This window comes from Columba livia, chromosome 1 (genome assembly GCF_036013475.1).
Source record: "Columba livia isolate bColLiv1 breed racing homer chromosome 1, bColLiv1.pat.W.v2, whole genome shotgun sequence".
NCBI lineage: Eukaryota > Metazoa > Chordata > Aves > Columbiformes > Columbidae > Columba > Columba livia.
In genome coordinates this window covers 20592046-20618636 of record NC_088602.1, presented here as the reverse complement: position 1 = coordinate 20618636, position 26591 = coordinate 20592046, and the positions used below count along the sequence as shown (strand labels likewise).

The window sequence follows — 26591 nt, the reverse complement described above, 5'->3', positions numbered from 1 at the left end:
GTCCTTCTGATCTTGTTCTCTAGCCAGAACTTTCTGTCCTGTTGTTCCTATGGTTTTTACCCTCTGCAGCACCTTTTGTTGTGTTCATGGGGAGTCGCTGGTTATATCTTCCTTTTTGCAAAGAAGCTAGAGGAAGTAGCTTTAGCTACAGTCAAGGTTTGTCCTGAGATATTTCAGTTCAAGTAAGGTTTAATGAGTGACATTTTGTTTTGCAAGAACAAGTAGCTGAGCCTCCAGCAACAAAAGATGACAGCATTTGTTATCAACCAACTTCATGAGCCATATATGGACAGATTCTCTAAATCCCCATGAGAAGTCTTTGAGCCTTTATTTATTCAATTTTAATAATAAAAATAACATTAAATGTTTATTAATATTTACAATCTACTATGTCGATGACATTTTCCTCACCATTAAACTTTCCCACAACTAATAGATGTGTTTTTAAATGACATACTTTTCAAAACTTCCTTAAATGCAAAAGGTTGGCTTACTAATATCTTAATGGGAGTTCATGTAAATCACAGGACTGGCTGTTATGTTGTTAATGTGTTGCTGGCAGGAAACTAGCTCTTCTCATCATAGGTGGTTCCACATCTAATCTCAGGTGGTAAATACCACTCAAGCCTGACAAAAGCTACAAAAAAAATTGAAATTATAACTTCATTTGAGGAATCTAGTGACCTAATGCATGAAAGGAGATCAGCTTGTTGGGTGGTTCAGTTTCTCCCATTACCCGATGAACTTGGCAGCAGCAAAATCCTTCTCTCAGAAAACAGAGTGCCTAATACTTTGTAATGAGATTTACAAGGAGATTTTTATCCGCTGAGTTTTTCAAGAAGATTTTGTCCTAATATTTGAGGAAGGACTTGTAAATGGGCAACTGATTTTGGAAGAGTCTGAAGCCAAATGCAGAGAAGAGTGCCTGATTAATAAAATGGATCCCTACAAGGCAATGGTGCATGTCTGCAGGTCACAGCAGCTGCGCCTGGAATTTTTGTTCCCCATGAACTGACACCTCTGCTCTCCTGCCATCATACCTCTCAGCTGTGTGGAATAGTTAAATAAAGACTGTTGCTTTGTTTTCATCTGTCTGGATTACTTGTAGCATTCTGAGCCATGAAGACGCTCAGCTTTGAGTAACCTTAATATTCAACGCAGGTGCTGCCTGGCAGTTACAACCACAAACTAGTGAAGAGTGTTCTTTTTTTTTGAAAGGAAATTCTAACTCCTTAATTACCTGAAAAATTCTCTTACAAGAATGAATTGTATATTGTGGATTTGGTAGGGTGTGTTTGTTTGTTTTACTTTAAGTATATCGATGGTTTCTAGTATTACCTGGAGAACACCTAATCTCATGTATAATACAACTCTGTACAACATACGATACTACCACTCTGTCCACACCAGCTGATTATCCTGTTTGTATCTCCTGTCTCTTGCAAGTGTCTTTGTAGTGTCTTAACTGTAGAACCACTGGAGACACTCCTAACACAAAAAGCCCTTTCACAAATCCAGATACTTGAGCATAGTGTTACTATGAGCTTGATCTGGCCAGCCTGAGTGTAAATACCCCTCCTTCAAATGTAAATGTAATTAATTAGTGGTGTGGACATAAGCTAGCTCCCCTCAGATGCTTCTGAGTTTCCATGTCTTTCTGCCATTTCTGTCTTTTCCCATTCTCTCGTGTGCCAGAGGGAGCTCAGCTCACTGACTCGTGCAAGTAAGAGCTCTCTTTGTCTTTTAAGAAGAAACCAGGCTTTCTTTTGGCTGTGTTTGATAGCTTAAAGGCAACATTGGAAACAACTTATGTGCAGCACTTCCAAACTACTGGGAGATAAAGCTGTTATTGTTACAATAAAGTAGAATTTTTGGGAAAGATCTGAATGAAGAATGTCGAGTAATTCAAGTAAGCAGCTGTGGAGAGCGTGTAGAAGTAATGCTGGTGTTTGAAATCCATCAAAATGCAAATAGAATGTGCAGTGGCAATAGTGATTAAATAGCTGAAGAAAATCAAGTTACATTAGGTTTCTTTGAGCAATTATGGTAAATTGAAAGTGAATAGTGCTTCTCAGGGAATAGGGCTCTTCAGGGACAGCAAACCTGGTATGTTGCTGCAGCCGAATGCTAACTTTGTATGCAGAAAAAACCTTCAGCTATTTGGGCTGATACATCTCTTAATAAATAGTGGTTCTTGACATGGACATACATTTGGGACTGTGAGGTTAAGACCTGGCAACGCATCCTCCTGCATGCTAACCAAATGTAACTCCTGGTTTTGAAATAACTTAAAACGTGCAGGCACCCTCAATGAGAAAACCCTTAGGAGACCTTTGGTATAACTTTCAGGAATATTTTGTAGAGGCAGAGATAAGGACTTGTCTATAAGATTTTGGGGGTTTCAGAAGTCAGCTGCCTTTGTAGCTGTATTTTTGAACTGTGGAAGTGCTAGCACAGGATTCATTATTCTCAGAATATACAGCAGAATCTTCTCAGTTGTTATAGCTTAATTCATCACTAAATGTAACTCAGTACCCAAGGAGTATCTTGCATTGATTATGCTAATTTTTGCTGTAGCCCTGTTTGTATTTATGCATGTATTCTCTGCATTGAGGCTGAGAAGACCTTGGCTAAATAGAAAACTCCTTTGGTTTTGTGACAAGAAAGTGTTTTTTGGGCAGCAAGCCTCTGGTTGCTCTTACCTACTCGTTACAGTGAAAGCATTGTGTTAATATAGTTTTAACCACACAAGACATCATAACAGTGGCTGGTAACAAATAATAAAAAGGGTCTGCAGTGCAGCTAGAACTGCCCTATTTGAAATATGAATGTTTTTTACCCTTCCCTGATAGTGCTGCTTTGAATTTTCTAGCAATGGGTGTTGCGATCATGAACACAGAAAATTTGGTGGCTGTAAACAACAGAGCATCCCCCTTGCAGCGAGGTGTCTCTGTGCTGGCTGCATTTTCTTCCTCCTTTCTCTTTCCACCCTGTATTTCTTCCCTCTCCCCTCCCTGCAGTGCTTTCAAAGGTATCATCTTGTGATCCCTCGAAGTTGCTGAGGAGCTCACTCCAGTGCTGTTGGTGTGCACAGTGTGCATGAGGAGTTTGGGCTTTAGCTCGTGTGCTGGTGGAAAGGGCTGCTCTGCTTTAAGGAGTCAGTGACCCTGGCAGAGTTTCTTTTCCCTCCCACGACTGCTGGTGTGTGACCCAGGGCAGCAAGAGCCTGTTCACCGCCATCCACTTTTCATCACTGCAATTTCCCGCAGTTTGTGATCACTCAAACTTGCCTTCAGTGGTGGCTCAGATCTGAGATGAAGTGCCTGGGAAGGCAAGTTCTTGCTTTTGCCATGTCTGTCTGCTACAGGAGAGTGGGCAAGAGTTGCAGCAAGAGTTGTCCACCACAGGTTGTGCCTCCGAGACAAGCGTTGTGTTTGAGCTGGGCAGCGGTGCAGCCGTGCTGCACAGCAGCCCCAGGCAATGCTGCCACTGGTGTCTGTTCTCTAAAACATTACTTTCTGAATGACTTAGCGGTGCATTGAGGGGAAACCTGTGTCCTATTCCTGGAGAACTGGAGTAAAGTAAATAGTCAATCTATATGAATATGAAGATAAAACAATTCTAGGTTCATGCAACTGAAATTGCTGCAAAGGATGTTCATTCCAGCTGGTGGCAAGTCATGTGCACAATTCCTGGGGCCCCATAGCCTTTCAGCAGGGACCTGGCAACATCTTGCTGCGTTGGCTTTTGGCTGCATGATGCTGTCAACTCAGTCATCTTGAGTCATTTATCTAAAAACAACTCCCTGCTGCTTAGGGAGGAAAGCACCTAGTGGGTGCCTGCCAGTCAGGAAATAAGAAATAGCTCAATGTGGAAAGGTCACAGAATTACGGTTTTCAGAGAACAGTGGAGAGGTGCTAAGGTCTTAATGCCCTGGCACGGTCCTGTAACAGAAGTCAAATAAGTATTTGCTAAAGGAAATTCACTCATTGTCCCACTTGTGTCAGTAAGTAATGTTTCTACCATCTTGTGAGTGATTAAGGTCTGCATTTGCCAATGGGAATTATGTTACCATCATTCTAAGTTATGCTTTCAATTAAATGCCATTCTCTGAACAAACGGAAACTTTGGGATAATGTCAGTGGTGCTTGCATTTGCAGATAGGGTAATGCCCATGGGGAGTTCCTGTTGAGTTTCAGTACTGGTAACCTCTGGAAATAACGTGCTTGTGTGTCTATGCATGTATATATGTATTTTAACCTTTTTCCTGAAAAACAGAGAAAAGTTAAGGCTGTACCTCTGGTGAAGGGATGCAACTGCGCATTTTTCATTCTCTTCTTCCCACCTATGAGGAATGTCAGCCAAAATGTGAATGTTGCTCTTGAGATTTATGGAAAGGCTGTAATACCCAAAGTATGAGTCCTGCATGGAGCCATTGTGGGAGGGGGCAGGGAGAAATAAACATAGCACATCAGTAACAAGGTCAGTTATTTTCCTTTTCTATGCTTCTATATTATTTGCAGTTTAATTTCTTCCTTTGCAAGGAGCATATCTAGCTTTAATTGGAATATGCCTTTTAGGGGAGTAGGGAAATGTGGTGTATGGGGTTTGTTTTCTTCCAAGGTCGAAGGTGAATGTGTCTTCTTTTAGCATGTTCCTTCAGGGTCTTTGCAGATCATTCCACCTCTTTGCTTCAGAATAGAGAGATTTGGGTTTTTTCATATTATGTAGTGATTTGGAACATGCTTGAACACTCCATAGCAATCCTGAAAATAAACCTGAAACTGAAAGCAGACCAGCTCCCTAAACATACTCGATCTTCCAAGATGTTCTGGGAAGTTTCCTTGAGGCAGCTTTAAAAATTCTCCAGAGCTTTCTGAAATTTGCTCCTCTGTCAGTTTGTACTCCAAGAAGAATGCTTCCAACAAGTGACATTTTCCCCCAGTCTCATTTGTTATACGACTAATGATGTCCCTGTGTCTGCAGGATTGTTTCCTGTGATAATCTCTAGGCTTCCGCCTCTTTGATTCCTGTGACATAGGTGAGATACAAGATAACAGATAACAATGTAAATAAGAGTGTCCAGAAGGAGGTAAACAACTGGGGTCCTGAAGAAAAAAAGTGTCTTTCCTTCCAGGGGTGATGCTAGGTGTCTAAATCAGAACTAAGACAACTTCTTCCTCTGATAGAGCCAAACTTAGAATTTCTGCTTGTCCTCTAAGCTAAGTTAAAAAGTACATTTTAATCCAACTTCGTAAAAGGCTATATCATGTATTTTGGAGGTGGTATTGTGTAGAAAGTGAAACCACACACTTAGTTTTTTGTACTTCATGTTGCAGTGACCCCAAAGTACTGGGAGGTGTAATGTGTGAGCTGCTCGGTGGTGTAGGACCAGTGAGCAGACCGTGTTGGGCCTTTGCAACCCTGGACAAGCAGCAGCAGCATGCAGTTCAATGTAGGCCTGTTGACCTCTCTTCACTGGCAGGCTTTGCTGTACTCCTTCCTCAGTCGGGCCAATTTTGGAACCCCTGAGTTAGCCGAAATAAAGCTCTGTGCTGCAGTCAGACAGACAGGGCTTGTTCATTTCGTTTGCTTTGCTTGGTGTTGTAACACTAAGATGTTGAATCCTTTGAAATTATGAGGCCATTGTGGCAACTCATTGTGTGTATGGGCATGTGAACATCTGCTTCTGAGCTCTTTGCAGTGGACTGCAGCTTGCACTGTCTAATCATAGTTTTTTTGTCCTTCCCCAGCAGTATCTTGCTGGAACTTCCGAAGTCTGATCGAGAAACCAGAAAGTTAATTTTAAGAAGCCAATCCTAAGAATATTTTTTTCTCTTATTTTGCCTCTTTGTAGCTGAGAAATAGATCTGTGGGGATATATTTTAAAATCCTCAAAAGAACAGTGCTTGCATTTCTAAAATACATACAGAGGCTTGTGTTGACTGCAGTATTGAAGGCACTAACTTGTGCCAGTGCATTGTATCCAGTTTATAGTTTGTTGCGTCCTGAGGTTAACATATAAATCATATACAGTGCTTATTTTGTTCAAAAAAATAACAGGAAGCAAAAAGGCAGTGCTAGTTTCTCCCTCATTCCCCCCCCTCCTCCCCCCCAACAATAAAACGTGTTTTAGAAATGTTTAAAGTGAAAACGCTATTAATTTAGTGGAAGCTGACGGCAATATCTAAGAGGAGAAAAGAACAGAGAGTTAAGCTTGGAACTTAAACTACAGGCCAGGGAGAGTGGGACACAATGGTAATGTCTTGTTCTGTGTTGTTTGGTTTTTGTTTTTTTTTTCCATGAACCAGAGTTCAAAAGCTAGAATTGATTTCTTGATGGTATAAAGCTGCTTGTTACATTGCCAGCCTGGCAAATACTTAAAGGTCTGGTTTATGTCAAGATTAAATGTTAACTTATTTAAAGGAAGGCTTCTCTTAGTAGTATAAAGATCTGTAAAAGTGTTGATTTGTCATTTGCTGAGTGAATTTGGACAGGTAGTAGGATTGTTATTTAATCTATCTGACAATGGAAATAACAACCATGAAAAGGCTAGAAACAGAACACTTAACTTGCATGGACTTCGGAGGCAGAAGAGAACTGGCCATATTTTATTTTTAATTCATCTCAGGATGATAAGACAGGATGAAAATCACAGGTGTTTAAGTGCTGACTTTTACCTGCAGGAATTTGCCAAACTCAAATTGTTCTGCACAGTGTAATAACTGCATTCGGACCTAAGAGACCTAGGTATGAAAGAGAATACTATCTTTTGGTGCTGTGAAGCTTTAATTATTTTTTATGAGGTTTATTTAGGGATCTTTTTGGTGACGTTTCACAGGTGATATAATCTTTAGCTTTTTTTTCTGCATGTAAATACTGTTCATTATTTTGAGTATTCATATATCAAATTTGGCTCACAATTTTGTTTTGTACCAACAGCAGAAATGATGCTACAGATCATGGAACTCTTTAAGCAGGAGTGCTTACAAAAATTTTCCTGTAGTTTTGTAGAGGATGATGTTCTCCCAACCTGTTAGAGGATAATTAAGAACTCTTTTGTGTTTCTTGTCTAGGGAAATACATGTTTGTCCAGCTGTGTGCAAAGGTCTTTACTTAAGACACATGAGAAGCCAAAGACAATACTTCAGCTGAAGTACTTTAAGTATTTTTTTTTAATTGAGCAAACAACCCTGCTCAGCAGGCTTGTTGCAATTTTCACATTTTAAATGATTTTATCTTCTCCTTGTGTTGTTGAAGAGTTTTAACTAGAGAAATAACACATTAATATTTCATGCTAACACACTCGTAGGATTTGCTTTAAAAACAATGCGACTACTGTAGCATGCATTTAAACAGTACTGGGGTTGTATCATGGCACAACTGGACCTGTTCTTATACTCACATGCAGACTTTGCAGGTAATTGTGTGCTTCAGGTCTGCTTTCCTGTGTGGATTGTGTCCCTGTTTCAGACAGTAACTGGGAGGAGGATGTGCAAGTATGCATCACTAATGTGAAATTAAGCTATTCTTTAGGGCTGACCTCCTTTAGTTTGAAGCCAGCCTTGTTTATTCTAAATGGTAATTTATTTCTTCTTTATGTGGAAGGAACTGGAACCTTTTCCATTAACTTATTAGAGGCTTCCATGGATGGAAAAAGGGTGCCAAGTGGATATTTTAAAGAAAGGGGAGGGGGAGAAAGAAAAAAAAATCTGCACAAAAATATGTCATCTGTACGTTGAGATACCACCTCATTGCATCTCTTGTTGACTATAAAAAGAGGCATGGTTGCATAATATAGTTGCAAACCCATCTACTATAGATATCTGCAGTCAAGTGAGCCACATGCCACTTCTGTGACCAAAGTAACACTTCAGAAGGGAGCCTTGCAGATTTAAGATTCTGGTATGCCTCAGGAAAAAAATCCTTTGAGCTGGCAGAGAGAGACAGACTGTAGAAATGTCAGAGCTGAGTGAGAGGAGGCAATGTGGAGTGGGGTGAACTGCAGTAGGAGGGTGTGCTCTCTTAACCTTTTGCTCATGCTGATGACCAGGAGGTTAAATTTGCTGTATAAGATGAAGAGTTGGGGAAATGTCCTTTCCTTGTAGAATTTCAGGAGTTCAGCTTCTAAGGAAGAGGAGTGACATGAACAGAGCGACCCAAGAAGTACAGCAGCTCCCTGTTCAGCATCTTACCTGAACTGATGAGTGACATGAGAAGATTTTGGAGAAGCCTGGAGGCAGGAGGATGTACTAGTCAGGCAGTATATGAGGTAGATTTGAACAACAGAATTTGCGGTTGGGCTAAAAGGAGATGAGGACATAAGAGAGAAGGAAGTGGAGAGGTTTTAACTATGCCTGAAGAATTCAGATCAGGGAAAATAAGTCAAAAATAGCATGTGACAGGAAAAGAGAAGTGGTGGGGGAAAAAAAACAAGAGGGAAATAGGTTACATGTAACACAGTTTCACAGGGTCTTCTGTAAGAACTTTATTTCATTTTCTGCTTTCCAGTGGTATACCTGTTGGCCTAATTATTTACATGGCTCAGAAAACTTTGCTAGGTGCATATCTGAAAGAGAACATCCATGAACTATGATCTAATTAATGCCTGTGAAAAGGAGTGTGCTCACTTGGAACCGGATCTCCTCAGCTCCTCCACTGACTCACCAAGCCTCAAGGGCTGGCAGGAGGAATATGAACTACTATTGTAACCCAGAGCAGGTTAGGGAGGCTCTGCTAACACCTGAAGTGCATTTTGGAACAAGTCAGCTGTCTCATATATCTGACTTACAGCCAAACATTTGATTCACTATGGATTTACTTACCATATATCTCTTTTTTTTTTCTCTTCCAGTTACTATTTCTTCAACTGCAGAAAAAGGTAATTTAATTATTTTTTTTTAAGATGTGAATAGTTTTGTTGTGCACAAGTCTTAAGGGATGTTGAATTTAAATGTACTCCTTTATGTGTAAGCTCTGTGTAATGAGTAGATTAGTGCTAAGAAACAAGGTAAATATTGTGAGGTTGAGTTTGTTTAGCTTCTAGTGTCACAAGCTTGGGATAATGACAAGACCTGTAAGTAATGCAACTATGATTTAGGTTTGCAAATATTTTTAGATGGGTACCTTCTAAGAACAGAAAAAGGAGAAGAGAGAAGGAACTGCAGCAGATCCACAAATCCAATTTCTTTTTATTGTTGAACGCACCCTTGACCTGAAAGACTTTTGGAAGAGGAAGAATTGTTGGTTTGCTGCTTGCCATTTTCCAAAAAGCTTACCAAATTCTTCATAACTCTGTTCTTTAGGACTGGTTAGAACTGTGCAAAATACAACCATTTCAAAGGTGGCTGCACATTATAATTTTTATTTTCCAGGTCAGGTTGTCAAGGCCTTGTTTTGACAAACTTTGCTTGGCTTCTTATTGGCTTTGAAGAGTATATACCATAGTGAGTAGTACTTACAGAGACACAAACTGACAAAATTCTTGTTCTTCTGCTTCTTTTAATTGTGAACAAAAACTAGTGTAGAGGATGATTCAGTTTCAGGAGTTCAAAATACAGAGGTTTTTTGTAAGACTTTTTTTTTTTCCCTGTAAAAATACAAATGTTTACTGGGGTATTTGTTTGGGAGTTATTTCAGCTTATTGGGGGGACATGAGCAGTAGATTAAGCATAGATTTGTAGTTTGACTGTGCACAGAGGGCTGTCTTCAGAGCATGAGATCATGGGTAAGAAAGAGGCTCTTATCTCTTAAAGATTTTGGAAAAGGGCATAGAAATTAGAGCTTTTCTCTTGTTGGGGAACATCCAGGAGAACACCGTGAAAGGAAGGAACCTTGACTGGATCTGTTGTCTTTCATCTTCTTATGAAGAGGTGAAATTGTAGGAAAACCTCCAAAATAAGCTGTAAGCCTTTCAAAATGGGAGCTGTGTCTTAACCTGGTGTTTTTACACCACAATGCACAGCTGGGCTTCACCTAGACTCCACAAAATTCTGCGGATTGCTGCTTGCTGTGTTTTACCATTGACCTGCATATGAACAAGTTATACTTTCTAGTTTCTACCAGAAAGGCAAAATCCATGTCTTAGTTAAGGAAGCCAGCAGAGCAGTGATCCCTGTCACATCTCTGGCTTTAATGCCAATGTGGTTCCTGTCTGACTGAATCAGGTGCTCTTAAATCTACCAGAGGAGAAAATGCTTGATTAATTAATGAGACTGACAGCATCATTGGAACCTGACTGTTAGTCTTTTAATAGCTGTCACCTGCACGCTTTTTGCACCTTCAATTCTAAATTATGTCACAGGCATTCTGCATACATGAGTTTCTTTACTATGGAGGTTGATCTTAAAATGAGACGTGAAGTCTTTTTTTTTATTTGAAATGAAAGCTGTCATAAGTTTTTATGCAGTTCTTATAAGCTAATTCACGATATCCAGGAAATAACATCGGAAGAGTCACAAGGTCAAAGTACCAGTAACATTGGTATGTAAATCAGTAATGTGCATCTTACTAAATATAATTTGCTCCATATTTCAGTGTACAGTGTTGAAATCCTTTTGATCCAGTATTTAATTATAACTTGATTAAATTAGTGGTGATTTCTTCACCCCATTAAGGCTAACTATTTCTTTGTAATTTCATATTCTTGTCTAGATTTATATCCATTAGGAGATGGGAATAAAGTCAACTCTGAATCTCTCCTAACAATATAATATAGTTCTGTTATAGATTATTACCTCTCTGTAGTCTGACTCCGTTTTAGAAGTGTTAAGAATGATTCAGAAAAGTATGTTAAGGGCAGATCTTAGCATCCTCTTTAAATATGCTAAACCCTCCTAACAGCATGTCTTAAGACATTGTCCTCCTGAGAGTATAAATTATGGTCTAATATGCATCAGTGCCTTTAAAGAGAAGTGACTTCACTGGGTCACAGTGTGGCTTCAAGAATCCTGGATTCCCTTAGCTTAGCCAGGACTTCCTCATGACTTTGAGCCTGGCTAAACTGGCAGATATTAGGGTTTGAGATTTTTGACATATTTTCCATCTAGCTTGTAATTAAAAAAAAAAAAAGCTGAATGGGAATGAAGCTGGAATATATTTGTACTGGAAACTGATGCAAGATGCTTCAGGGAGCAGTCTGCAGAGGAGATACTGCTGCCTAAAACAGCAGGTAGATGTACTGCTGAGGTAAAGCCATCAAAAATGTTCTGTTCCCTCCCTCTCATTTCCTGGGGAGCATTCAGGAGAGATACCTGTAATTGCAGTAGGAATGGCAGCACAGAAGCGGGGAAAAAAAGCAGGGATTTATTCTGTGCAGGGCGGGTTATGGACTGCCAGCTGCAGGCTCTTCCTCCTCTAGACTGAGAGGTGCCCGTCACTGGAACAGCTGGAAAAGTCTTGCTCTTCCTTGAGTTGCCCCAGCTGGGCTGTGGAACACAGGCCCTTGGCTATTAATGAGGTGACAGATTGCAAGATCACAATTATTGCAGACGTGCAAGAGCACTTTAACAGCTGCCTTTTTCTGGTAGATACTGGTAGCACCGGCACAGACCTGTACCCTTGCTGCAGCCAGCCTTGGTGCCTGTTGTTCTGTGTGGTGTTGGGTCACTTACAGCCTGTGACAAGACTTTGAGGTTCTGCTCTTTGAAGTATTGTGTGTGCACTAAAAATAATCCTTCAAAAGAATTTGAGTTCTGGGGGTGATTTTTATGGACAGAATAGAACTGTTTACTGTGTTAGTTTTGCTGTGCCTTGCCCTTCCCTGAATCTCATTTTCTTTCAACTCCTCTCACCCTCTTCTTCCCCAAAGCTCTGATCTGTGCAGCTGATTCCACTCCAATTTTGTGCCCATTATTCCAAACCATTTTCTCATGCTTTAATTGCTTAACCACATTATGTTTGGATGCGTATAGTATGTTTTTAATAAAAGATAATTTCTAATTATACAGTGCCTAGTAGAGTGATACACAAGTTCTCTCCTGTCAGGATGACAATTTTAGGATGACTTTAAAAAACCATTTTGCTGCTTTGCATTTGCAGTCAGCTCCACAGCTGAGAATTTACCCAATCTGTCTGTAAGGTTAGAGAAGTCGGATGCAAAGCTAAAAAGCATAGTTCTCTGAAGAAAGCTCAAATACAGTTTGTTTGGGTTTTTACTGTAACAAGCAGTGAAAATCCTGAAAGGTGATTATTTAGGATCATGTCTTTTGCAACTGTGCATATGCATTTTCAGAGCTGTTGGAAGCTCCCGAACCATCCATGCAGCATGTTGTACAGCTTCCTAAAGGACTCTCTTCATGTGCACGGGAAAGTAGGTCAAGTTTCCTTCTTCCTGCAACTGAAGATAATATAAGTGAAGATAATGTAAATATTTAGTGTGACTTCTTTTCTGGGGCTTGTTGTTCTGGCACAACTGATCTGTTTCCTCTTGGCAAGTGGTAAAATAAACTGTTAGAGGAAAGAAGACTGGAAGAAGACCTTATGACCAGGGTCATAAGGTCTGGGTCTCTGGTCTTTAAGGCAACCATATCACACAGATCCATTCACAAATTGATTGAGCTCCTGCTAAAGCCACCTACATTTTGTTGCCACTGTGTCTATAATAGCACAGCTCTTCCAGATTATATTCCTGTGATGTTTTGAAAGAAAACAACCAGACAATTTTTAACTTGCAGACAGCTCTCATCTGGGAGTGCAGTCCTCTCCAAACGCCTGGTTTGGAGGTTTTACTGTCACTAATGACCAGTGTCTTCTGCAATGGCACAATACTGTGCTGTTTCTATTAGAAGTAGAAATTAAATGGAATTCTGTAGGTCAGTTCTCAAATATGATACTATAACCTAGAATGGAGTTGTAGCATCTTCATTATACACAGTCACTTACATGTCACATGTGAATCTGTGTTCAGTTCTGTTGGGGTTTTTGTTGGTTAGGTGATTGTTTTTTTTCCTTCAAAGCCTTTTTGGATTTGTACAAAAAAATCCCTTTTTTTTGAGGAATAGCAACCATCACATTTGGCAATTTGATTGGGTTTTTTTTTTTCATAGTGAATGCTTCTAGTCTGCAAAGTCTAGCCAGGGCAAGGGGGGTTTATATAACTTAATTTTCTGAGGTGATTTGTAGTGCAGTAGTTTAGCCCTCATCAAAGATGAGGGATTTTATTTCTTGTTCTTTTCAGGTATATTCACCCAACTCTTATTTGTATTTTATTGCAGTTGTCTACCTTGTGGTTTTTCATCTGTCATTTGTCATGTTTGTATGGTCCTATTGGAAGACAATTTTCACATCTCCTGCATCCCCCTCTAAGGAGGTAAATATAAAATTAGAAAAATGTCAATGCCTTTTTCATAAATAGCTGAAATGTTTGCAGTGATGAAACTTGTTTGCAGTGCTGCATGATTCACCTTCCCCTTCTCATTATCTAAAATAGAACAGCATGACAGTGTATCGTGAATGAAAATTATCAAATTGCTGTTAAAATAGTGTGTACTTTGTGTAATGACATTTCCTTATATGAAGTGTGCTTTTAATTCATCAGAAGTTTGACAGCCATGTACAGTGGTTTGCTATGAATTAGCTTGCTTGAAACCTGGAATTTTTAAAAGGTATAAATACAGTGACAACCTTTTTATAGTTCTATTTTGGGCAGTTTTGGCCTTTGAGTAAGAAAAAGTAGTAGTTCAATGTATACTCATAACCTGGAGGACTGAACCACTTAGTAAAAAGTCAGCGTTTAAGGTTTAGTGACAACTGAGAAATAAATACATAAAGGAGCTTTACATAATGGCAAAAGAGTGCATGGTGACTCTAAGAAGTTTTGTTTCGAAAAAGTGTTAATTGCAATAAGCCTGAGATGGTTTACCTTGTTCCCTATCTTCTCGTGCGAGTGTATGTAAGGATTAAATTCGGGCACCAAATTTAAAATTATTCACTTCCTTGGTTTTATAAAGCTTTTAAATTGGCTAAACTGCTTGAGGTTTTGGTTGCTCTATGGGAGTTTGTTTTTGGCAAGACTGACTTGCAATGCTAATGTCAACCTTAAATGTTTTTGGAAAGAGTTAAAACCATGCTTCTAAGGAAAAGAAAACACTGCTCTGCAGTGCTTAATTATGGCTTAGAGATCTGTATCTTAGAAAGTTACAGAATATAAAGTAGAAAAAGGCTAAAGACTGTTCTGCTGTTTAGTTGAGCAAAAAGATTAGTCTTGAATAGTTAAACCTAAACATTAAAAGGGACTTGTCTTCAGGGTGGTTTGTTTTGACTTTATCTGGGATAGTTCCACAGGAAAATGATAAAGCAGGTTAGTTCATTGAAATGTGACTGGAACCCTGTTATTCCAGGTTTTGTAAAACTATATGAACTAGAGCTTTTCATAATGCTAATGCCTAGTAACTTTTACTGTCTGCTTGGATTTTCAATAATAGAAAACTTCTGACAGTAGTTAATCCTGTAGTTACAGTAATGTCATAGCAAGCTTTTAATATTCAGTGAGTGAAAGGGATGGTTTCGGCATATGGCATGTCATTAATATTTCCTGTATCAAGTCGGGAGATAGAACAGATTTCATACAGTTTTCTTGTGCAGCTAGCTTTAAAAACAAAAGAAAGAGAACGAAAGGTTTTTAAAAAAAAAACACATAAAAAACCCACACAAAAACAAAACAAAAAAAAAAAAACACAAAAAAAAAAACCACACAAAACCAAAAAACACGTAAGAGCCAACTGAACACAAAATCTACCACCACTTTTTCCTCTCTCTCTGGGCAAGTCCCGTTCTGTTTATGTGCCAGTGAGTATGTTATGCTGGTTTTACTTAAAAACAAAACCTGACTTCAGAATCTCCCCATTGTATGAAGAGTGTAAATGTATATATTTTTAGTCATTCAAATTAGCCATTCTTGCAAAACAAATAGCATCCTGTGATCTTAGTATTGAACTAAAAAAAGATTCTGCAGCTGCTGTTGTCTTAGTGTAATCCCTTTACATTTGTCATAAGAAAGAACAATCAACATTATACAAGATCCAGAAGGAGGAAGGCAACAAAGGGACTCTTTCTGTTTTCAATAAGAACTGCCGGAACCTCATTGGAAATTCTGTTGGCTGTGTGGTAACAGCCAACTTTTGATGGCTTTGAACATATCCTGCCATTGTCCAAAGAGACTGTGGTCCCATGGCCCTATTGATTTCTGAAATTGGAACAGAAATATAGCTCTTTGGAAAAACAAAATCCTATCCAGGATTTTTGGAGTAATATTATGATGTTACTTGGACAAATTAAAAAAGTTTTAAATCTTGGAGTTTAGTTCCCTTTCTGTGCATTAATGGTTTGCCATAGAAATGGCATCTGGAAGTAGTATTTCATGTTTAATGCGACTTCTGCTTGATTGCAGGTCATGGAGACAGGCATCTTGTCACCTAGGAGACTCACTAGGGCAATAGGAAGGAAGGCACATTGCACTGCTGTTTGCTGGCACGATGTTTCATATCTGTCTTAACTAGAGATGCTCACATCGAAAGGTTTTCATATTTGAGTAAATATCTAGCTTAGAGACGGATATTAAAAAATGAAGTCAAATTCTTGGTGATGACTGAAATATTAAACTTTAATTTCACTCTTCACAGAGACTGATCCTAGTTTCTGATTATTTAATAGAGGATTGTGTTGAGTAGGCTCAATAACTGGGATGATTCTATATGTAATAGGAGACAACTAGATTCTGTGAGATATTAGGCAGCTAATTTGCATTCTGTCTCAGGAAATAACACAGAGAAATTGCAGCAATGTCTTACTGCTTCTTCCTTTCTGTAAGTGGAGTCTTCATTGTTGCTTGCCAACTGACCGTAATCCAACAGAGGGGAAAGTACAGGATGAGAGGAATATCCATGTGAGCTAATCATATACATGTTCTTGGTAGGAAAATATGGTCATATTAAACCACACTAAGCCATTTTTTGTTCCAGTTGCACACAGAGCATTTTCCACTCACTACTATGAATACTTTGTCTATGTGTGATCATAAAAAGGGCTCTTGTAGTCTATATGGGAAGCTCCAAGTCTAAAAGTATTTTGGAACAGAAGAAAACCAAAGGAAATAGCGAGTTCAGCCCCAACTGTGCAGGGCCTTGTCAGCACACTGGGTTTTGTGGGGCTTAATGGTAGAGCTCATAATTTCAGTGAATATCAAACTAAGTGTTTCCTGAGTAAGTAAAAAGGTCTCCAGGTTCTTCTGGTAAAGCTTTAACAGGAATGCTCCTCATGCTTTACTTGGAATTGTAACTCTCTCTGAACTGATCAGGCTTTGCTGAAGTTGCTTTCAATACAGCTCGTTGATTTTGAGACTAGTGCTGACTATTCCCAAGTAAAATTCCAGTTAAATTCTTTCAACTTCTGTGCTGAAGCCTGAAAACCCCCCTCTTCACTTCTCCCCCTCCCTGGCTTGGACTCCTCTCTAAGCCAGAGAGGAAGTGGGACAAGAGAACTTCAGTGCCCTGTAGCAGCGAAGGACTGTTGCACCTTCCTCTTGTTCCCAGATCACTTAAATTTACACTTATCAGGCATTAAAGGAAAGGTTGCACCTTCTTAAAACTTCCCTGAGGCGCTGGCTTCCTTTGTGTTGAAGGGAAAATGCCATAGATAATGGAACAGAGATAAAGATTATTTTCTTTAAAATATGGCCAGGACCATCATGGAGTTTTAAGGATCTCCTGTAATTCCTGTAGCATTTGTTTTCCTTTATGTGGAGTTTTTTGAGTTGGAGTTGTCCAAAGACATAGGATTAAGATGCTTAGGGTCTTTTCCTTGGACCTTGTCTTAGGACAACAAATAATAACTAATCTCTTCCCTTAATTTAATTTTCCCCCTCCCTCCTAGTTCTGCTTGTCAAAAGCTGACAAGGAACAGTATGAAAAAGAAGAGAGACCAGAATCCCAGCAGGAGATTTTGAGAAGAGCTGCTAAAGACTTGCCTATCTATACGACAACAGCATCGAGAGGTGAGAGATAAAGATAATTCTGCGCTCCTAAAGCTGCCAGTGTAATTCAGTGAAATTCATTCGATGTCACTGAATGAACAATCTACTAAGCACATATTGCAAAGGCCATGACCTTGTTGTGTTACTTGTTTGGGCTGGGTTTTTTCTCCCAAGAGAAACTGGAGTCCTTTGTCTGGGGATCTGCACATGTAGCCAGTATTCTAGCAAGCAGATGGATGACAACATTTATCTTCAATTGTGGCTACAAAAAATAAACATAGCAAAGAAATATAGCTAATACAGCTCGAAACAGTGAAAACAAAACTTTTAACTTACTTTTATAGTCATTTATATCCCCTTTAAACTTATTTTTCTGAGCTGTATGAGTTTATCAAGAGGAGAAACATTGTACTTAAGACTGGAATTTAAGAACGAATAAATGTTTCATTCCCATCTATAATTCAGTACAAAGCTAGTTATGGGCTATTTCTGTATTTGCCTTTAATACATATAGGCATTTTTATTCCAACTTATATATGAATGAATTGTGAAACTGCTGTCTTATACATATGTATATTCTTAAAAACCCTGAGCTTTTAAATGCATATAAAACTGCTCCTCTTTCTTGAAACTAGGAATGCTGGAGAGTTTTCCAAAACCATTAACTTCTCACAGTAACTGTTACCAAGGTTTACTGTGACTTTCCAAACAAAATCTAAGGACACCTGGCTTTTTTGCATACAAACCTCTCTTTCAGGGAATCCCACTCTTAAATTTCTGGAGAGGTGTGGGAGGCTCTTGCCAGCTCTCAGCAGTTCTGCGTAGCTGTATGTGTTGGCTTTCCTCCTTTCAAACTCCCTGCACTGGTTTCTTATTGCCATTGAGAAGAGCCTGGAGGCTTGTTTAAAAATATCTGGGAAAGATGAGGAAGAGCTGATTTACCAAGCAGTCTGCTAGATCTCTGTTTGCTGAAGAGGACAGAGAAAGTTGATACAGAAAGCTGGCTTGCTGAAAGAACGTAGTTTCACGATGGATTGCCTGAGTACCCTGTCCAGAGGTGAAGGAAAGCAGGTGGTAGGGGATCAGTGCCTGGGGATGAAGGATGGGAAGAGTAAATGGAAGTGAACTCAATATAGTAGTAATAGATGAAAGTGTTTTAAATACTTCCATATGTTACATTTCTTAAAAAAATCAAAAGTACAGATCATGTGAGAGTAGGCACGTGAAGATCTGTGAGAACAGGGGTGGCTGGGAGGGTGGGAAGCTCTTTAGGATTCAGTTCATGTTAAGGTGGAAAGCCATTGTAAAATCAAATGAATTCTAATGACTTGACCCTTGCCACTTGAATGCAGCAATCAGATACTGTGATCGATGCCAGCTGATCAAACCTGACCGCTGCCACCACTGCTCTGCATGTGACATGTGAGTTACTGCATCTGAAATGATGGATTTTTCTCTCTCCTGTGATCATCACTTTAGTGTGTTCATGTCTTCAGTGTGTCAGTTCTCGTGTAACGGCACATTTTATTATTTGTTACTCTCTCAGACCCTTAGTACCTGAATTTTGTGAAAGAGCAAAGTTCTTCATGTTGGTGCAATATTTTTATTGTAGCCCCATTGTCCAAAGTGGCAGAACTTTTTAGGAAAGCTGCTTGCAGCTTTGGAAAACAGTGCTTATACTGGAAAAAAAAAAATAAATCAGTGATTCAGGCAGTTCTGAGATACCTGCAAATGCTCATTTTAAAACTCTTTCATTGTGTCTTGCTTCTGCAGCCTTGAAACAGATGTATGTTACTAATCTTTTAAAATTTAAAAAATCTTATCTCAAACATTGGCAGTGGAATTACATGTCTAAACCATTTTAAAGGTATCACTGCTATTCCCCAGCCTCATTCTGGATCATCAGAGAAGTCTGTAAGGTCACTGAAGACTGAGGGTATGAGTGGGACTTAAGTAGTCTGAGCCTGAGGAAATCTGGTTGACTAAAGAACCCAATATACATCTTTTGGTTAAAATCAAACCTATTACCAATTAAAGTGAATGTGTATCAGAGATGTCTAGTATCTGTCTTGATACTAAAACTGGATGAAAATGGCATGTGGACTCTTCAACCACCTGCTGTGCTACTCTTTTCCTCAATTAGCGTTAGAAAACAAAGAAGCAAGCAGCAAACAAAAAAAAGTAGCAAAAGTAGCCCTGAGGTAGACTTAGTTGAAGTGAATCCACACGACTTGGAAGGACCTTTGGATTTGTTTTCTCTCAATGTGCACAGTGATACTAGTGTGGCTTAATGAACTATTACATGGTGTTGTTCAGCATGTTAATTTAAGAGATTCTCTTCGTAACTGTTCTGAATCTCACTTGGTTCTTTTGAGTGAAAGGATGGTTGCTATAATACTGAGAATTGGCATGACTGAGAAAGACTTGGAAAAGATACAGTGGGGCAAAATACTTCAAAAATAAAAAAACTGTGGAAGCTAAAGTATGTATCTTAGAAAGAAAACTTGGTGGGCTTTTTTTTGCTTTAGCTTACTGGGAATTATCTCTTTCAGATGCGTATTAAAAATGGACCACCACTGTCCATGGTAAGTTTATTTAAAAAAATGTGTATTAGATCCTACATGATGAATTAGATGCTGCTTCAGAAATGCACCCTTGAAGTAAAACCTGATTTTCACAGAATTTCGTGAGGCTTTAATATGTGAAAATAAATTGTGTTTCTAATGTGTGTTGCAATATAGAGTTGTAGGCCCAAATCATACTGTTTCTTGTTACATAGCGAAGCCCTGGCATTAACGAGACCCATGAGAAATGGCATTTATTTTGATTAGTTTGGTATTGTTACCAGGAGAGGAGACTCCCACTACATTGTGACAATTGGTTCTTGATCCTAGATGATACGTAAGACTCACTCAGCCAGTTACTCTTCTGTAGTTTGTATTCACTGGTGGTTGGTAAAAATATTATCTGCTATCACTATAAAAATACTGTTATCAGTATCACTTGAAGGTGATTTTGTAACCAAAGCAACATCCACTGAAATTGATGGAGAGGCTCCTATTATCTTCCACGATGACTGCACTTAGTTCATCGTGTGTGAGACACTTCCTATGCAGCCTGTACGTATCATACGCTTTGCCAGCTCATGTCCTGTCTGGTAGAACTTTGTGGGGGCCCTGATCATTTGGCCTGAGGAAAGAGGCTTCATTCAAAATGGTAGCTTAAAATGCTTCTGAAGCGCTAGTGCCAGACTGTTTCGGACATACCACTGACATCATACACATGTTATGCTCTGCAAAAACTGAATATATTGTTTTTTATTTTATTTTTTGTATAGCATAGTAACCTCTTTCTTTTTCCCCTCCTTCTAGGGTGAATAATTGTGTGGGATTTTCTAACTACAAATTCTTCCTCCTGTTTTTAATGTATTCCTTACTGTACTGTCTGTTTGTTGCTGCTACAGTCTTGCAGTACTTCATAAAGTTTTGGACAGTAAGTTCTAAGGCTTTTTTGTTGTTGTTCGTTTGTTTAATCCTGCATGTGGTAATGGAGACTGCATCAGCATGTTGTCACTCACCATTTACTCTGTCCCATAGTTCATTACCATTGACAGCATCAATCGAAGTGACTGAAGCAGGATAACCTTCCGAATATTAACAAATTAAATGTATTACCCTGCCCAGGATGAGTAATTGGGGGAAGAAGTTCCAATGAAGATACTGTGCAATTTCTCTATTCCATCAAAATCGGGCAGCACAGCTCAGGTTTTTTTTGAGACTATTGAATATGGATAATGTAGATATAGAAAGAACTGGCTCTATCAAGCAATTACATATGTATATATATACTTGTGTGCTTATATATCTAGATATAAACACACACGTATATATAAAAATACCGACAAATGTGAAATACACATAAGTTTTGCATCTTCCTAGACTTGTCTATGGATAGTCTGCTACCAGATAAAGCAGATTAATTTCTTGGGAACTGACCAAGCTCTGTTTTGGAGTCCTTACATAGGCATGTCTGAACTTCATACTAGTGGCTTTTATCAAACTGATATGGATAGAATGCTAAAATATGTATGGTGTTAATGATGTACGATTTACTTGCAAGTGTTACCAGTTGTCAAATAGATTGAGTAACATTTATGTGAAGGGCAACTATCCTTCTGCATTAGTGTTACATTCCTCCTATCAGTTTTGTTCGAGTCACAGTCCGAACTGAACTGAGTGTCTTCTGGACTCAGTCCCCTTTATCTCCAAAACCTTGTACTGTGCCTTCCTGTCTTAAGGCAGAAGAGCAGCATCAGGATTCCCTTAATCAGTTTCTATTAACTATCATGGGAAAAACCACTGGGAGTGGAAGGTGCTCCATCACATAAGTAAATAACAGCATGTATTTCTTAGATGCTAGATGCTGTCACAGTAACTGGGAAAAACAGTTGTTATCCGTAGCTGTAGAAATAATCTTTATTGCAGCAAAAAGATGCTGCCATGTCAGGATAGGAGAAGCTTGATCATGAATTCAGAATAGCTGTACTTTGAGACAGTTGGCATTAGACAGGTAAGGTAAATGGTGCACAAAGTATGTTTGTTTGTGTTCATCTAAGCCTATGGGTCTGATCTGCCAAAGTACTGTGTTTCTCTTAGTCTGTCACTTCTGTATAGCAGCCTGTGACTGGAGAACAAGGAACTATGTGGGAATTGAGCTATCGGTACTGTGTGAGATTAAAGCCATAAATGTATTTATCAGTCATAGCTGTGGCTTGACAGATATTTTAAATGAAATGGTCTGATTCTGCTGGTCAGTCTTGCTTGACTGTAAATAGTTAAATTTTTAATTTGTGAATGTGCTGCTCCCAGACATCTGCTTGTCTGCTTTCCAGTGCTTGATATGCAATTTCTAGTGAAACTGTAGATGTGCTCTTACATATTTACCAGTCAGTGCTTGAGCAAAAAAATGAATTTGCTTTGTCACCTCACTTTGTGTTAGTGCAAAAAAAGTCCGCAGGACATCTGACCACAACAAATGTTTAATACCAGCATTTGCTTCAAGGCTCTTCCAAAGCCCATCGGACACAATATTGAAGTGGATGCTTGAGCAGAGGAAGTAAACTTCAGAGGGAGTTTTTTATTATTATTTAGTTGTTTAAAATGCTTCCTGCAAGAATGGGCTACTCCTGAAATATGACAACAGACAACATAGTTGTGTGCTTGCATTTGTTGCTTTAATTTCAAGTTACTTCGAAGTGAAGTGGTGGTGCCGTGATCATATCATTAGAGTAGGTCATCATTAGAGTAGGTCATCATTAGAGTAGGTCATCATTAGAGTAGGTCATCATTAGAGTAGGTCTCTGACTCACTTTACTCGTGTTAAATCACACATTCCACAAAGATAATACTCCTCTGATTTTACAATAGCCTGATTAAAGTAGACTTCCAGGTGGCAGCACCATAATCATAGAATACCAAGTCAGAAGGAACCTTAAGGATCATCTGGCCCAAGCTTTCTTGTCAAAAGCATGGTCTAGACAAGGTGGCCCAGCACCCTGTTCAGCTGAATTTTAAGTGTCCAGTGTTGGGGAATCCTCCACTTCCCTGGGGAATTATTCCAATGGCTGATGGTTCTCATAATGAAAAGTTTCCTCCTGTGTCCAGTCAGAATCTCCCCAGGAGTTACTTGTACCCATTACCCCTTGTCTTTCCCACGTGACTCCTTGTAAAAAGGGAGTAGGCTTGCAAAATTTAGTATTATGTAGGCTTGTAATGTTTAGTATGTCTCTAGTATGTAACCTTTAGTCAAGTGCTGTTGGCTGCAGAATAGAGTACTGGAAGCTTCTCTGTACATCTGTATCCAGAGCAGAGTGCTGCTGACAGGCGCTGTCTGTAGGCTGCTTCAGTACATTGCTAACACTCAGCTTTGTCTGCTACAGCATCAGACAGATTACTGTTCTGACATTTTATGCTGAAGCTCTCAAGATGATTTTTCAAAGCTGGACTATCAGAAATGTTATAGTATACCTTCAAAAGGTAGTGTTTCTTTTTTGCTTCCTCATAGATGTTTTTCAGGGAGGTGTGCAACCAACTGCTGTATATATCCAGTGTTTGGGCGGACAATGAACTGCCTCTTGGGGAGTGTAGCCGTGGTCGCTTCAGAACTTGTAGTAATGAGGTGGTGAAGTTCACTGTGCGAACTGCACAAATTTTAGCAACCCATTGTTGTGCACTGTTGGTAGTACTTGCAAGGAGACGTGACACACATATGCAACACTTGCAAGCATTGTGAGACAGGCACACCTACCTAACTCCTCTGCTGAAAAAAGTCTTTGTGTTTCCCACTGGCACATGCAAAACTTTTACGTACCATCTTTCATGCTCTGCAGAAGTGCTGAAGAAAGATCTTGATACTGTTCACACAGTGGTGCCACACCAGCTGTAAATGTTTACCACAGCCTTATACACTGATGCAGATGTTAAAATCTGTTTTGTAGATCAAGGGAATGTGAATTACTCTCTTTTTTTATGTTCATAACTACTTTTCATATACTCATGAAATTTTTATTTCTACCCAGGAAATTACTAAAGTTGAGCAGATAAAACCTCAGTTTAACCAAATGTATTTGACACAAACACCAACACTGGCTGAACGCCCAGTTCTTGGTGCCTTGTTTACACAGTGCATGGTAGTACTCACTCCCCCTTGAAACCTGCATATTTTCCAGCTGTTTTCAGTGTCTTTCATTGTCCTCCAAATTATTTTGGCAATCCTAAGTATAGCTTATATAAGGAAGTGATATGTGTTCTGGGCAGATCACATACGTTTCTGCAAAACTTTGGTTGTATTAACGAAAACAGCAATTCCAGCTCCTTAGGTAGAACTCACTATATAAGTATATATACCAGATCTTCTGAGGTTTTTTCCTAGATTTAAGATAGACCTAGGTAAAAGAAAGTTAGTAACAAGTCAAGCTCTGACAACACATTTTTGTTGTGGTTTTGGGTTTTTTTGTGGCCTGATAAATGGTCAAATGCCTTTATGCTTGGGAAGGAGTTTGTAGAAGACTCTTTAGTATAGTGGCTGGCTTTAGCCTATTACGTGTGCTAAGTAGCCTGAATTTTATTGTGCAAGTTGTTTCCCTCTGCAAGCTCTGCAGCTCCCTCACCTGCAAGCCTCTGCTTCCGTGCTGCTACTGAGCATAATGATTTTAAATAACTAATGTCTGAAGTTGCATTCTCTTTTCACATGCTGTGGCGTGTGGACTGCTGCTAGAACACAACTGCAAATAGGCTTGTTATGTGCACTCAGAGCCTGCGTGCTTCTCTCCAGGAAGGAACTGGCCTTTTTTGAAAGATGCTTCAGTTCTGCAACTGTCATTCAAGAACTTAAAACCAGTGGCTGAGATTAGGTAGTCAGAAGAGGGAGATGCTTCCTGGGGAAAATGCAGACTATTTGTGCATAATTCAAAAAATCTTTATCCAGGTTATAGAGATACTGTTTTAGGAAGATGCAGCTGAAATAAACTTCTATTTTCTGGCCCAGAGAAAACACAAAGGCTAAGCTTCTTCTGCTCTTTTGAGATTCAAAATCAACTGGCCTGAGAATTCTTTATAGAAAACTATTTTGTGAAATATGCAATTCCAAAAGAGGTGTAGAAATAGAAGTTACAAAAATTAATTATGAAACTGGGGAGCACTGCAGTGTGATCTGAGGTAAAGTCATCATAGCTTTAACATGAAGCTTAGGAATAAGTAGCGATTGGAGTGTGTATTTTGCTTTGATTTCAAGGGATCACAAAACACAACACATCCCTACAGCAGGGAGGAGATGGACTGTTGCACAAATTGTCTAAGCAAAACTGCATCAAAATAAAAGGTAGTAAATAAGGAAACTCAACTTAGATGGCAGCTCAGGGAGCTGGACTCTGCTATCATTTGGTTACTCCAGCAGTTTTGAAAATGCTCTATCTGCCTGACTCCAGGGTAGAAGCTTGGGCTTACCTTAGGCTTTTTACGCAGATTAACGTGACTTAAAAGCCATACATCTTGCCTACAACAGATGTGTTAGCGTTTTAGCTAAGACTGCTAATAGCACTCTTTGGGTATAGAGTTGGGAATTTAAAGGTTAATTTGCACTAAGCTTTCATGTTTCTTGCCTTATTTTCTGAAGTATTGGTTCCATTTCAGATGTTATGCTAAAGATACATCCCACAAACAAATCTCCATATTGAAGGATATCGGGAAGAAGAACAACTGTACTGACATGTTACGGCTTCTCTTTTTAAACAAAATTGTGTAAAGAATGGCAATTTTTTTTAATGGTTTTGACTGAAACGATGTCTAATATGTCTAATGGTAATAGATACATTTTTAAGTCACAAAGATTTTGTAATTTATAAACCATTACTTTCTGCCTCAGGAGTACTCTAAGCTTTTCAGGCCTTTACGAATGGTTTAGTCATATTCAAATCTTACTTGTGATGCAGACAACTAGCAAGGAATGCACCTGGTGTAGTCATGCTGTTCAAGCTGAAGAACCACTTGAAAGTGATCCAGCCACAATCTGAACAGCAACACTTCCATGCTTCGGTAGAAAATTCCATGGCTTGGCAGTCAGTAGGGTGCTCTTGTGCACCCTCCCCTCTGTTCTCTTGGAGAACGGGGGCTCAGGCTGCTGGTGGGGATCGGAACTCGGTGTGTCCGAGGACACGTGTGCACACCGACCATTTCTTAACAAAGCCTGTGCTGTTTTCAAACACTTCATCTTAACGTAATACTAGTGTTTAATAAATTGTCTCTGTTTGCGCAAAGCTTTGCCGCAGGAAAGCTGCAGAGAATTGTCCAAAGGTAAAATCCAATATTGCTGTAATTACTTAAGTACTGTTCCTTCTATAGTTTTTCTAATCCAGTCATTCATGGTAGTTATTTGCACCATCACGGAAGGAAGGAGACTTGTAATATGTTGCCTATAAATATTGACAGTGTACAGGGATATAGATACATCTATGTGCACTTGATCTTAAATGAAATGTGTTTTAAAAAGAAAAAAAAATCAGCCTTAGATAAGTGGGTATAGTGGATGACCTGATGGAAAAAGTAATGGCAACAATGCTAACTGAACAGCTAAATAAAAATAGCCTCTCTGCTTTCATAGTGCTGTTAAAGGTCAATTTAAAAATATTGTGATTTTGAGGATACAGAACTAGAATAGTATTGTTACAAATCCTGTTGGCTTCCTGAAAGTGCAAGCCTAAAAATAGTTGGGGTTGGGGGTGGAATCAGCTATCTGATATGGGTGGGAGGGTGTTTTTTCTTTATGGTGGTTGTACTGAAATTGTTGTGTTTCATGTAGATCTTCTGGTGAATCGCTTCTGCCTGGTCAGGCATGGCAAATTTGGTTTGCTAGGTACATGGTGGTTGTTGGCTAAACCTTAAAGATCATAAAAACCTGAAGATCTGTCCCAGGTCTTGTCTAAGAGTCGTTTGGTCTTGGAAGCACAGTATGACAGCCATGTCCCTTTCACGTTCCTTAGACTGGTTCAGAAGTTGTTCAGTATTATTACTTGCCAGGAAAAGGTTTGGAGTTTTTGTTGTATTTTCTTCCCTTCAAAGAAGGTGAT

The 26591-nt window shown here is 39.2% G+C and overlaps 1 protein-coding gene across 4 annotated transcripts in view; it reads left to right on the top strand.

Moving 5' to 3' along the window:
* ZDHHC20 (zinc finger DHHC-type palmitoyltransferase 20) overlaps positions 1 to 26591 on the top strand; it is a 49033-nt gene that overhangs the window by 9381 nt on the left and 13061 nt on the right. For 2 of the 4 annotated variants that reach the window (XM_065049840.1, XM_065049831.1), the window contains exons 2-8: positions 8855 to 8881; positions 12233 to 12310; positions 13215 to 13309; positions 16870 to 16990; positions 18322 to 18391; positions 19522 to 19554; positions 20341 to 20461. In XM_065049840.1, coding sequence (XP_064905912.1) covers positions 8855 to 8881; positions 12233 to 12310; positions 13215 to 13309; positions 16870 to 16990; positions 18322 to 18391; positions 19522 to 19554; positions 20341 to 20461 — 545 coding nt within the window. The remainder of the gene's footprint in view (positions 1 to 8854; positions 8882 to 12232; positions 12311 to 13214; positions 13310 to 16869; positions 16991 to 18321; positions 18392 to 19521; positions 19555 to 20340; positions 20462 to 26591) is intronic. The other 2 variants (XM_065049855.1, XM_013366663.3) reach the window with 1 other exon arrangement.